The sequence below is a fragment of the Triticum urartu genome, chromosome 5A, assembly GCF_056163025.1.
Source record: "Triticum urartu cultivar PI428250 chromosome 5A, HENAU_Tu73, whole genome shotgun sequence".
NCBI classification, from domain to species: Eukaryota; Viridiplantae; Streptophyta; class Magnoliopsida; order Poales; family Poaceae; genus Triticum; species Triticum urartu.
Window position 1 is genome coordinate 230,446,489 of NC_141877.1, and position 12,353 is coordinate 230,458,841.

Genomic DNA, 12,353 nt, shown 5'->3' on the forward strand with positions numbered 1-12,353 from the left:
CATAACTTCAAAACTTTCAACACATAGAGAGGAACCTTGATATTATTGCAATACCTACAAGCATATGTTACTCTCTCATAATAATTTTCAGTAGCATCATGAATGAATTCAAAAATATAGCTATCACATAAAGCATTATTTTCATGATCCATAAGCATAGAAATTTTATTACTCCCCACATAAGAAAATTTATTCTCATGAATAGTAGTGGGAGCAAACTCAACAAAATAACTATCATGTGATACTTGATTGGGATAATCCAATTGAAAATTGAAATCATGATGACAAGTTTCATGGTTATCATTATTCTCTATATCATACATGTCATCACCATAATCATCATAGATAGCAACTTTGTTTTCATAATCAATTGAAACCTCTTCCAAAATAGTGGATTCATCACTAAATAAAGTCATGACCTCTCCAAATCTACTTTCATCAATATAATCATCATAAATAGGAGGCACACAATCATTATAAAAAATTTCGACATCAAATCTTGGGGGGACTAAAAATATCATCTTCATCAAACATAACATCCCCAAGCCTATGGCTTTGCATATTATTAGCATCATGAATATTCAAAGAATTCATACTAATAACATTGCAATCATGCTCATCATTTATACCACACATTCTATTGAATTCTTCTATGCTAGTAAGATGAATAATATGACGCAACCTCAATTCCATTTTTTGTAGTTTTCTTTAATAAACCAAACTAGTGATAAACAAGAAACTAAAAGATTCGATTGCAAGATCTAAAGATATACCTTTAAGCACTCACCTCCCCGGCAACAGCGCCAGAAAAGAGCTTGATGTCTACTGTGCAACTTTATTCTTGTAGACACGTGTTGGGCCTCCAAGCGCAGAGTTCTGTAGGACAGTAGCAATTTTCCCTCAAGTGGATGACCTAAGGTTTATCAATCTGTGGGCGGCGTAGGATGAAGATAGTCTCTCTCAAACAACCCTGCAACCAAATAACATAGAGTCTCTTGTGTCCCCAACACACCAAATACAATGGTAATTTGTATAGGTGCACTAGTTCGGCGAAGAGATGGTAATAAAAGTGTAGTAATGATAGTAGATATTGGTTTTGTAATAGTAACAATAAAAAACAGCAAGGTAGCAAGTAATAAAAGTGAGCACAAACGGTATTGCAATGCTTGAAAATGAGGCCTAGGGTCCGTACTTCCGCTAGTGCAATCTCTCAACAATACTAATATAATTGGATCCTATAACCATCCCTCGACATGTGATGAAGAATCACTTCAAAGTTCCTATCTAGCGGAGAACATAAGAAGAAATTGTTTGTAGCTATTCTTTCCGATCGATCTATCCAAGTGTTCGTACTAAAATAACACCAAGTTATTCTTTCCGATCGATCTATCAAGAGTTTGTACTAAAATAACACTAAGTTATTCTTTCGATCGATCTATTAAGAGTTCGTACTAAAATAACACCAAAGCAAATTCAGATTCATAATACTCAATCCACACAAAGAACCTCAAAGAGTGCCCCAAGATTTCTACCGGAGAAACAAAAGACGAGAACATGCATCAACCCCTATGCATAGATTACCCCAATGTCACCTCGGGAATCCGCAAGTTGAGTGCCAAAACACATATCAAGTGAATCAGTATGATACCCCATTGTCACCACGGGTATTCATAGCAAGACATACATCAAGTGCTCTCAATCCATAAAAGTATTCAATCTGATAAAACGAGATCTCAAAGGGAAAACTCGGTTCACAACAAGATAGAGAGGGGAAAACACCATATGATTCGACTATATTAACAAAGCCCGCGATACATCAAGATTGTGACATCTCAAGAACATGAAAGAGAGAGAGAGATTGAACACATAGCTACTGGTAGAAACCCTCAGCCCTGAGGGTGGACTACTCCCTCCTCATCATGGTGGCCGCCGGGATGATGAAGATGGCCACCGGTGATTATTTCCCCCTCTGGCAGGGTGTCAGAATGGGGTCTATATTAGTTTTTCATGGCTACAGAGGCTTGCGGCGGCGGAACTTGTAATCTAGGGTTACCTCGAGGGTTTTTGGAATATTTGGGAATTTATAGGGCGAAGAGGCAGTGTGGGAGGCCACCGAGGTGGGCACAACCCACCTGGGCGCGCCCTGGTGGGTTGTGCTCCCCTTGGAGCTCCCCTCTATTACTTCTTTGGTCCACCGGGTGTCTTCTGGTCCAAAAAAATCTCCAGAAAGTTTCGCTGCGTTTGGACTCCATTTGGTATTGATTTTCTACGATGTAAAAGATAAGCAAAAAACAACAACTGGCACTGGGCACTATGTCAATAGGTTAGTCCCAAAAAATGATATATAGTTGCTATAAAATGATTGTAAAACATCCAAGAATGATAATACAACAGCATGAATACTTCATAAATTATAGATATGTTGGAGACGTATTAGACAACAAGGTGGATGGCCAGCCAATGAAGGATATCGTCTTCCAACTCAACGAACACACTGATTATCTCCAAGGCCATCTTCAAAACCAAAATTTTGAGTACGAGGCAAGATTCAAAGGTATGAGTTTAGCTACAAGTTTCAGGGCTCCGGAGACTCGTTCATCTTATTGTGATGGTGAACCTATGCCATGGAAACCGGAGGACAAGCCCACTATCGTGGTTTTGTCATGGCAGATGTCCTCGTGAAAGGACTTAGTCGTGGAGCCATCGCTATGGGTTAGCTTAAAGGGGTTAAAGCGGACAAAGGACGCAAGAGTTTATACTGGTTCGACCCCTTACGGTGAAGGTAAAAGCCTAATCCAGTTGTGATGGAATTGTTAGGGTTTCGATGACTAGGGAGCGAATCCGCTTTGCCTGGCTCTCGAGTTGTTGTCTATTGTCCCTAAATCACCGGGTCGTCCCTTTATATACACAGGTTGACGCCCGGCGGTTTACAGAATCCCGAGGCCGGTTCATAAACGTGCTCGGCTCGGTTTCTACCTTTCCTTGCCTTACAACATAAGTTACATATCATATGGCGGTTTACATCTACGGGCCCTAATCGCCTTTGGGCCCTGGGCCTTCATGTTAGATCTCCTCCGTAAAACGCCATCCCTTTTATCTTCATGGGCTTCAAGCACGACTAACTCCTTGTGAACATAACCCGGCCCCTTGTGGCCGGTTTATACTTAATAGTAATATCCCCAACATTAGGCCCTAGATTGATTTGAACTTGTTCATGTCAATCTTCAACACTTAGAAAAATTCCTCCATTTGCACCTTTGCATAGATCTTGTAAACCGTCGTGACATCATCCCCCAGATTTGTAGTAAACCGCCGTGACGTCACATGTTCATTAAAGCCGAAGATATCCTTTATTGATGAGCATCCAACAATCGAGGTGACAACCTTTGTTATATATCCATTTTTTGGGCTCCTCGATTCCCGCACCTGTCGCTTATCTCTTTGCCTTATAAATAGGGCTGAGGATCCCTTTCTTTTTCCTCCTGTTGCCTCTTCATCTCTTCTTCCACCTCGCGATGCCTCTGCACCCAAGCATCGCCGCCGCCGTCGAGCTTTCACCTCTACGTCACCGTCGGCCGCTGCATCAACCTGGTCGCACCAGAAAAACGTGGCGCACCTCCGCTGGTTCAACAACTTCGGTAAGTATTTCCCTCGTTCCTCTGTAGATCCACTTAGGGTTCACACGGGTTCATGGTGTTCTTCTCTTGTTCTTCGTTAGTTCATACACAGCAGACCTCAACTTTGATGCGTTCCGTGCGGTAGCTATAGCAGTCTTTTATCTTGGCTATCAAACCATGCCTTCTATGTATAAACCGATCTGGAGTTTTGCGAACTGCTCCAGAACCAACTTTTTAGGTCTAAATCTTTTTATTTTCCTGACCTATGGTAGATCCCAAATGCCAATGTGAACTTGTGAAACCTGTTTTCCCTCACTTAGTCGTTTTTTGCCTCAGAATTGTACCTTCCTCATCTACGTAGGTGGTTTATCCTTTTAGAAAACAATCCGTCATATGCCATTAGTCCCCTTGTAAACCGCCCGTCGCTTTACCATTTATAACAGCATCAGCCTCCGGTTTAATAATTTTGCATGCTTGAATGCCTTTTTCTTAACCTGTTGTGCTTTATGCTTTGTCAATTATGAATCATAAACCGGCATTAATCTTTTCCAGCTCTTCACTTGCAATGGCCAAACAATTTTATGCCTGTAACTGGGTCCCTTCCTGGGTTACTGAAGAGCAACTGGATGGATGCGTCAGAACTGGCGTTTTACCAAAGCGAAGTGAAATCCAGTGGCGAGTTCCCGGTCCAGAAAACCCTCCTACCCCCAGAGATGGCGAAGTAGTAGTGTTTGTTGATCACATGAGCCGTGGCTTTAAACCGCCCGGGTCCAAGTTTTTCCATGATGTGCTTGCCAATTTCCAGATCCATCCTCAAGACATTGGACCAAACTCTGTGTCCAATGTTTGCGACTTTCAAGTATTTTGTGAAGCATACCTGCAAGAGGAGCCAACTGTTGAGCTATTCCAGGACTTTTTCTATTTGAACCGCCGTACTGAGTTTGTAGACGGGCCCAATACCGAACTAGGCAGTGTTTAAATTCAGAAGAGAAAAGATGCCAGATTCCCTCATGCCAAACTCCGTAGCCATCCTAAAGAATGGAACCAGACTTGGTTTTATTGTAAAGATACCTCCCCTAATGATGAGAATCCTCTGCGGGTTATCGTCCTCACCGGCTTACCAACACACATCCATTTCCGCAACGGTTGACTACCAAAGAACGGGCTACATATGCTCCATAGCTCTCCAAGCTTAGAGCCTTTATGGCCAATGGTCTAACAGGAGTTGGTTTTGTTCACTTCTGGATTTCATGGAGTATATTGCCTTTAAGCCGTCGCCCCGGTTTAATGTGCGAGTATACTGGTGACTCAAAAGACCGTCAACATCATATTGATATTGAGCTGACAGAAGCTGAAGTTACTGAATCTGTGAAGAAGATACTGAATGAATCAGAGACTGTCTGTAGCAGGACCCGATTAAGTCCCTACTACACTTTGAATAAACCGCCAGCTGTAAGCATTGCCTCACTCCTGCTTGTACTTAATCTGTGTAATCTCCTATAACTTTTCTCAATTCTTTTAACAGGGCGATGACCCATTTTGGAAGAAGAAACCTTAAGAATAAACGGTGAAACCCCCTCAACTTAAGATGAAGGCGGTCAAGAGGCCTGCCAAGAAGAAGGCGGTTGAATCCACCGGGCTGAACCTCGACGAAGACGTCGATAATCCAGACTTAGAGGTAGAACTTGACTCTCTTGGTTTGCTTTTCATACACCTCATTAACAATGATTATTATCAGGATGACGCTGAAGGCAGCCAGGCTGACCACGCAGAGGTAATTACTCTTCCCTCTGGTTCAGACACTCCATCAACATAGAAAATCCGTCAAACAATCCGGAAAATAAAATTTTCTCACCCCTTGCTCACTTGGACCCAAAATTTCTTTTGAAGAAGCAGCAACACGAAGCTCGCCGCACAACCCGGCACAGCGGCCAAGTAGTCACTTCGGTCGGTTTACCGAACACTCTGGTTCGGAAACATCGACCTGAGGTCTCACCCACTTCTGATACTTCTTATACCAAGGCAGGTTATTTCCGACAACCTCTTAATCCGTCCGATTCAAATTATCAGGGAACGCCTCATTCATCATCTGGCGAGTCAACGGCCACACAACTCCCTCCTCTTAAGACAGTTGTTGGTTAAGTATTTTAACTGAATCTTTTGACGCTTTATACTTGCATGCTATATTAACCCTTGCATATTTTTCCTTTCAGAGCCAAGGCTAGACCCAGCAAGAAGGCTCGGGCGAATAAACCGTCTGACGACCATGTGGTTGTTGAACCGGAGAAAACTCCAGAACTGGAAGGTCCAAATGCTGACGCCATTTTGGATGATCCGCCCCCTCAAGATCATGATTTTGATGAACAAGTAGAAGTTGAAGCAGCAGACCATGCTGATAAACTGACGAGCCCGGTCCGTACTGATGATGGACCGTCTAGTCCGGTTAAAGCTGTTGATATCCCGTCAACTCCAGTGAAGGCTGTCGGTGACAAGGAAGATAATGTTATCATTACTGGCGTTCGCCACACCTCCCCTGGCAACCCTATTGTATTATCAAAGCATAGAGACAAGGAGGAACGTTCTGCTATGGTAAAAGGCAAATGGAGCACCGATTTATCAAGCTATGCCCACCTCCCCAGGAACTCCATTCTGGTTTTTTAAACCGTCTGTACACAAACCATGACTATGAAGCCGGTTTAGTGAATCTAATGAAGGAGCGTTATGAGGTAATTACATAACCTTTTCTCTCTTAAGTCCAATTGTAAGTACCAACTCTAGTAGCCCCCAAGGGCCGATTTATGATGGCTATCAAAAACCGGGACTTTGCGATATCACAACTCTGCATACTTATTTAGAACAACTTTGCACCTGTGTAGTCCCCAAGGGCCGGTTTATCTTTCCAAGGTGAACCGGGACTTTAACCACTGTTACTTTGAGCAGACGTACATTAGCCCCCAAGTGCCAAGAATAATGCTTGTATTACACTTGGGACTTGAAAAAAATTCTGATAATGAAGCAAATAGGCATTAGCCCCCAAGTGCAAAGTTCATAACTTGTTATGTGCTTGGTACTTCAAATATATACGGCCCACTGATGTTATGTCTTTCCTTTATAGGCTGAGCTGAGCAAAAAGGACACCCAAACCACTGATCTTCAAGAGAACATTAAATCTCAGCAAGCGGAGGCTTCTAAAGCCAAGGAGGACCTAATCAATGCCTTAGCAGCTATGGAAAAGCTGAAGGAGACCTTTAAGAAGGAACGAGCAGATTGGGACACAGAGAAAGCCGCTTTAGCAAAAAGAGCCGAGGACGCAGAAGCAGCCCTAAAACCAGTGGTCGAAGAGCTGACCGGTTTAAAGCAGCAGATAAACGCTATGACCTCTATTGTATTTGGTAAGTATCCTCATCTGATTTTTTTAATTCATTTTATCTCATCTGTTACCGGTTTACTGATGCTTGTAATGTCACAGGGACCCGCATTACTCATCTGGGCTCTGACATGCGGATGAAGCTGAAGGCTGCCTATACTTTGATAGAGCAGTTATATTCCGGAGCCCAACGGGCTATTTGCACCTCTGCTCATAACAAGCCTCCTCCAACCTTGATAAAAGAAACCATTGAGAAGTTGTCAATGTTGCCTGCCCGGTTGGATGAATTAAAAAGATCAGCGGCAAGGTCAGGCGCATTGACTGCACTAATCCGGGCCAAGGCATGGATTCCAGATCTTGAACCGTCAGATATTGGCAAAGGCTATCCTGGCGTGAAGGAAGATGGTTCAGAATTTAACAATGACAATCTCCGAAGGCTGACAAGGGAAATGCGATCTTTAGCGAGCAAATTGGTGGAAGAAACGGATCTCTCTCATTATCAGCCGGTTTATGATGCTGATCAGAAAAGATATCATGCGCCAACACATGATGTAGAAGATCTTGTTCTGCCAATTCGTAAGCACACTTATGCCCCTGACATTGATCCTTCCAACCTTATAGGTGAAGAAGCCGTGTTCCAAGCCTTAACTGGAATTGATTGGGCAACCATTGATTTCCAGCCACTGGGTAGGGAGGAGGAAGATGCATCGACGCAAGATGATCCCCAATCTTCAATTCGTCCTGGTAATGAATCCTAAACCGAAGGCCGGTTTAACCTGTCGTAGCCTAACACTCTTGCCGAAACAATTATTCTGTGTGGGCATTAAAGCGCCTTGTAATAGGCTAGTTCAAACACTTGTCTGTTATGCCGTCAAGCATACTTATTTTTCTTGATATTGATAACTCGCCATGCTTTTGGGATCTATTATATGCATAATCCGCAGTGGCTGTATTTTAACTTGTTCCTGCATACAAGAGATTGAAAGTGTCCTGGCGGTTTACCGCTGGACGGGTCATGATGCCCAAATATATAGCCTAGGTGTAGAGCCAAGGTTGTATTTAAAAACAACTAGATATAAAATAGATGATACGTGTTACATTGAATCACCTCGTTGGTTGACCAATCTGTTCTTATAGTAAGGGTAATAACACCAATCTGGAGTATTGATGACTCCTTCCATGTTTGCCGGTTTACGATGAAACCGTATCGGGTTATGATGAACATCGGTTTATCCATATAATACTGGTGACTTGTAGTCAAAACCAGACCGAATCAATAAGTGCCGGATTAGAACTGATCATGTACTGACAACCTAGCGCTGAAAGCCACGCCGGGTTTTAATAAACGCCAGTTTATCAGAAAATATTTATGGATCTTATCAAAGGAAAGAAAACTTTGCAAAAAACACAAGGCTTTTCATGGGCTGCCAGGCCCTAAATCGAGGCTTTTCATGGGCTGCCAGGCCACTGAGTTAAACCATTTTTCAAATCCTTTTAAGATGGACCTCAATCTTTAACCAATAATCGTTTTAACTTTGACAAGTTCAGGGTCTATGAGATTGACCTGTCAAACATTCGACGGGTCATACCAGGTTTACCTGGACAGAGTGGCTTACTTAAAAAGGCAGGATAACCCGGGGTTTTAGGTGAATACACCTGGCTTCCAAGCCTGGCTTGATAGCCTATTGCAAGGGTGCAAACTCTTTGTTCTTTGAGAAGCAAAGAGCCCCCAAGCAACATTTGAGCTGTGCTCGGTGGGTACCTATGTTTGAGTTGTGCTGGTGCAACACTCTCTTTGGCCCCACATAATTTCCTTTTGGCCTTAAGCCTATCAAGAGGTGTAGCTACGGTGCAAATACAACCAAGCCCCCTAGTGATTTCCCTTTGGCCTTAAGCCGATCAAGAGGCGTAGCTTTGGTTCGCGACCAAGCCCCCTAGTGATTTCCTTTTATATGCATGGCTTTATAAGCCGGATTAGTAGAACTCCGCTTTATAAATAGAAGCCCCCATGTAAACACACATGATGTAAAAACAACAGAGACCCCGCTTTAGCTGAGGCTCCGGTTTATTATATTGATCATAATATATACATTGTCATAATTATGTACACAAGAAGAGCCTGTGGCTCAAGTATAGTAAGGCCGAAGATGAGCTATATTCCACGGCCGCTGGGTCTCCTCCTCCGATTTATGTGAGTCTTTGTGCTCTCGAACATCGATAAGGTAGTATGATCCATTGTGCAAATTTTTGCTGACCACAAAAGGCCCTTCCCAAGGTGGGGATAACTTGTGCATATCGGTCTGATCCTGGATGAGCCGGAGCACCAGATCGCCTTCTTGAAAAGTTATGGTTTTAACCCGGCGGCTGTGATAATGTCGCAGATCTTGTTGATAAATTGCCGAACGTGTCGCTGCAAGATCACGCTCCTCATCTAACAGGTCCAGTGAGTCCTGGCGTGCTTTCTCATTATCAGCTTCAACATAAGCCGCCACACGGGGTGAGTCGTGATGGATGTCACTAGGGAGAACCGCCTCTGCTCCGTAAACCATGAAGAAAGGCGTGTAACCCGTAGATCTGTTCGGTGGGGTGTTGATACTCCATAACATGAAAGGTAACTCCTCCACCCAACAACCCAGCGTCCGCTTTAAAGGAACCATAAGCCGGGGTTTGATACCTCTCAAAATTTCTTGATTGGCCCTCTCTGCTTGACCATTAGATTGGGGGTGAGCCACTGATGATACGTCAAGCCGGATGTGCTCACGTTGACAAAATTCTTCCATAGCACCCTTGGACAGGTTAGTACCATTATTAGTTATAATGTTGTGTGGGAAACCAAACCGGAAGATCACCTTTTTGATGAATTGAACCGCCATTGCCGCATCACACTTGCTGACTGGCTCTGCCTCTACCCACTTGGTGAACGTATCAACCGCCACCAATAAGTGGGTCCTCTTGTCCTTGGACCTCTTAAAGGGTCCAACCATATCCAGCCCCCAAGTTGCAAATGGCCAAGTGATTGGAATCATCCTTAATTCTTGGGCCGGAACATGAGCACGGCGTGCAAACTTCTGACAACCGTCACACCTCTTTACCAAACCCTCAGCATCAGAATGATCCGCCAACCAATAGAAGCCGTGATGAAAAGCCTTAGCCACAAAGGATTTTGAACCAGCGTGGTGACCATAATCTCCTTCGTGGATCTCACGCAAAATCTCACAACCTTCTTGAGGAGACACACAACGCTGAAACGCCCCTATTACGCTGCAATGATGTAGCTCCCCATTGACAATGGTCATTGACTTGGATCGCCGGATTATCTGTCGGGCCAAAGTTTCATCGTCTGGTAACTCGCCCCAATTCATATATGCCAGGTATGGGACCGTCCAATCCGGAATAACGTGAAGAGCCGCCACCAATTGAGCCTTTGGGTCAGGCACAACCAAATCCTCCTCCGTAGGTATCTTGACTGACGGATTATGCAGCACATCTAGAAAGGTATTGGGTGGCACCAGTTTATGTTAAGAGCCTAAGCGACTTAAAGCATCTGTCGCTTCATTCTTTCGCCGGTCTATATGGTCAACCTGGTAACCCTTGAAATGACCAGCCATTGTATCCACCTCTCGTCTATACGCCGCCATGAGTGGATCCTTGGAATCCCAAGTGCCAGACACCTGTTGAGCCACCAGGTCCGAGTCACCAAAGCACTTAACCCGGCTCAAACTCATCTCCTTAGCCATCCGAAGACCATGGAGCAAGGCCTCATACTCAGCTGCATTGTTAGTGCAAGGGAACATTAAACGGAGAACATAACAAAACTTATCACCTCGTGGGGAAGATAATATGACTCCAGCCCCCGAGCCCTCCAATTGCCTGGACCCATCAAAATGAATAGTCCAATAAGTGTTGTCTTGCTTTTCCTCCGGTGCCTGCAACTCTGTCCAATCATTGATGAAGTCAACAAGTGCTTGGGATTTGATTGCTGTGCGAGGAATATATTTTAACTCGTGAGGTCGAAGCTCAATAGCCCATTTGGCAATCCGGCTAGTTGCTTCTCTGTTGTGGATGATATCTCCCAAGGGGGCTGAACTGACGACTGTGATAGGAAGACCTTGAAATAATTCTTGAGCTTCCGGCTTGCCATGAAAACCCCATACACCAGCTTCTGCCAATGTGGGTATCTCTGTTTGGACTCAATAAGCACCTCGCTGATATAATAAACCGGCAGTTGAACCGGATACTCTTTTCTGGCCTCCTTGCGCTCCACAACAATAGCCACACTAACAGCCCGGGCATTAGGAGCCACATATAGCAATAAGGGCTCTTTATCGACCGGAGCCGCAAGGACAGGTGGCTTGGCTAACTGTCTCTTCAAGTCCTCAAACGCTTTACCAGCAGCATCACTCCAGACGAAGTGATCCGTCTTCTTTAGCATCTGATACAAAGGGATAGCCTTCTCCCCAAGGCGACTGATAAACCGGCTAAAGGCTGCAATTCGGCCCGCCAAACGCTGAACATTGTTCATACACGCCGGTTTAGCCAAAGATGTGATAGATGTGATCTTCTCTGGATTAGCTTCAATGCCCCTGTTAGACACCAGAAAACCCAAGAGCTTGCCTGCCGGTACACCAAAGACACATTTGGCCGGATTAAGCATCATCTTATAAACCCGGAGGTTATCAAAAGTTTCCTTCAAGTCACCTATCAATGTTTCCTCTTTTCTGGATTTCACCACAATATCATCCACATAAGCATGAACATTGCGCCCAATCTGTTTATGAAGACAATTCTGGCCACAGCGCTGATAAGTCGCCCGGGCACTCTTGAGCCCAAAAGGCATAGATACATAGCAGAAGGCTCCAAAGGGAGTTATGAAAGCTGTCTTCTCCTAGTCCTTAACTGCCATTTTGATCTGATGATAACCAGAATAAGCATCCAGAAAACACAAATGGTCACAACCTGCCGTAGCATCAATAATTTGATCGATACGAGGGAGAGCAAATGGATCAGTTGGACAGGCCTTGTTTAAGTCTGTGTAATCCACACACATACGCCAAGTGCCGTTTTTCTTAAGTACTAGCACCAGATTAGCTAGCCACTCAGGGTGAAAGACCTCCACAATAAACCCTGCTGCCAAAAGCCGGGCTACCTCTTCACCAATAGCCTTACGCCTCTCCTTGTTGAAGCAGCGGAGAAACTGCCTGACCGGTTTAAACTTAGGATCTATATTAAGAGTGTGCTCAGTGAGTTCCCTCGGTACACCTGGCATGTCAGAAGGTTTCCATGCAAAGATGTCCTGGTTCTCACAAATGAACTCAATGAGCGCGCTTTCCTATTTCGAATCCAGGTTAGCGCAGATGCTGAACTACTTG

At 44.2% G+C, this 12,353-nt stretch overlaps 1 protein-coding gene across 1 annotated transcript; it reads left to right on the forward strand.

The window, feature by feature from the left end:
* Nucleotides 1-6,843: 6,843 nt before the first annotated feature.
* On the forward strand, nt 6,844-7,742 carry LOC147970885 (uncharacterized). Its single transcript, XM_087523702.1, has 2 exons — nt 6,844-7,009; nt 7,087-7,742. Exons 1-2 carry the CDS (start codon nt 6,844-6,846, stop codon nt 7,740-7,742), a joined length of 822 nt encoding a protein of 273 aa, XP_087379828.1.
* The last annotated feature ends 4,611 nt before the right edge of the window (nt 7,743-12,353 follow it).

Excerpts from the sequence above, each read along its gene's own strand:
- LOC147970885 (XM_087523702.1), top strand. The coding sequence starts at position 6,844 with ATGGAAAAGCTGAAGGAGACCTTTAAGAAGGAACGAGCAGATTGGGAC. Across the intron at positions 7,010-7,086 it reads TATGACCTCTATTGTATTTG|GGACCCGCATTACTCATCTG; the intron begins GTAAGTATCCTC and ends GTAATGTCACAG.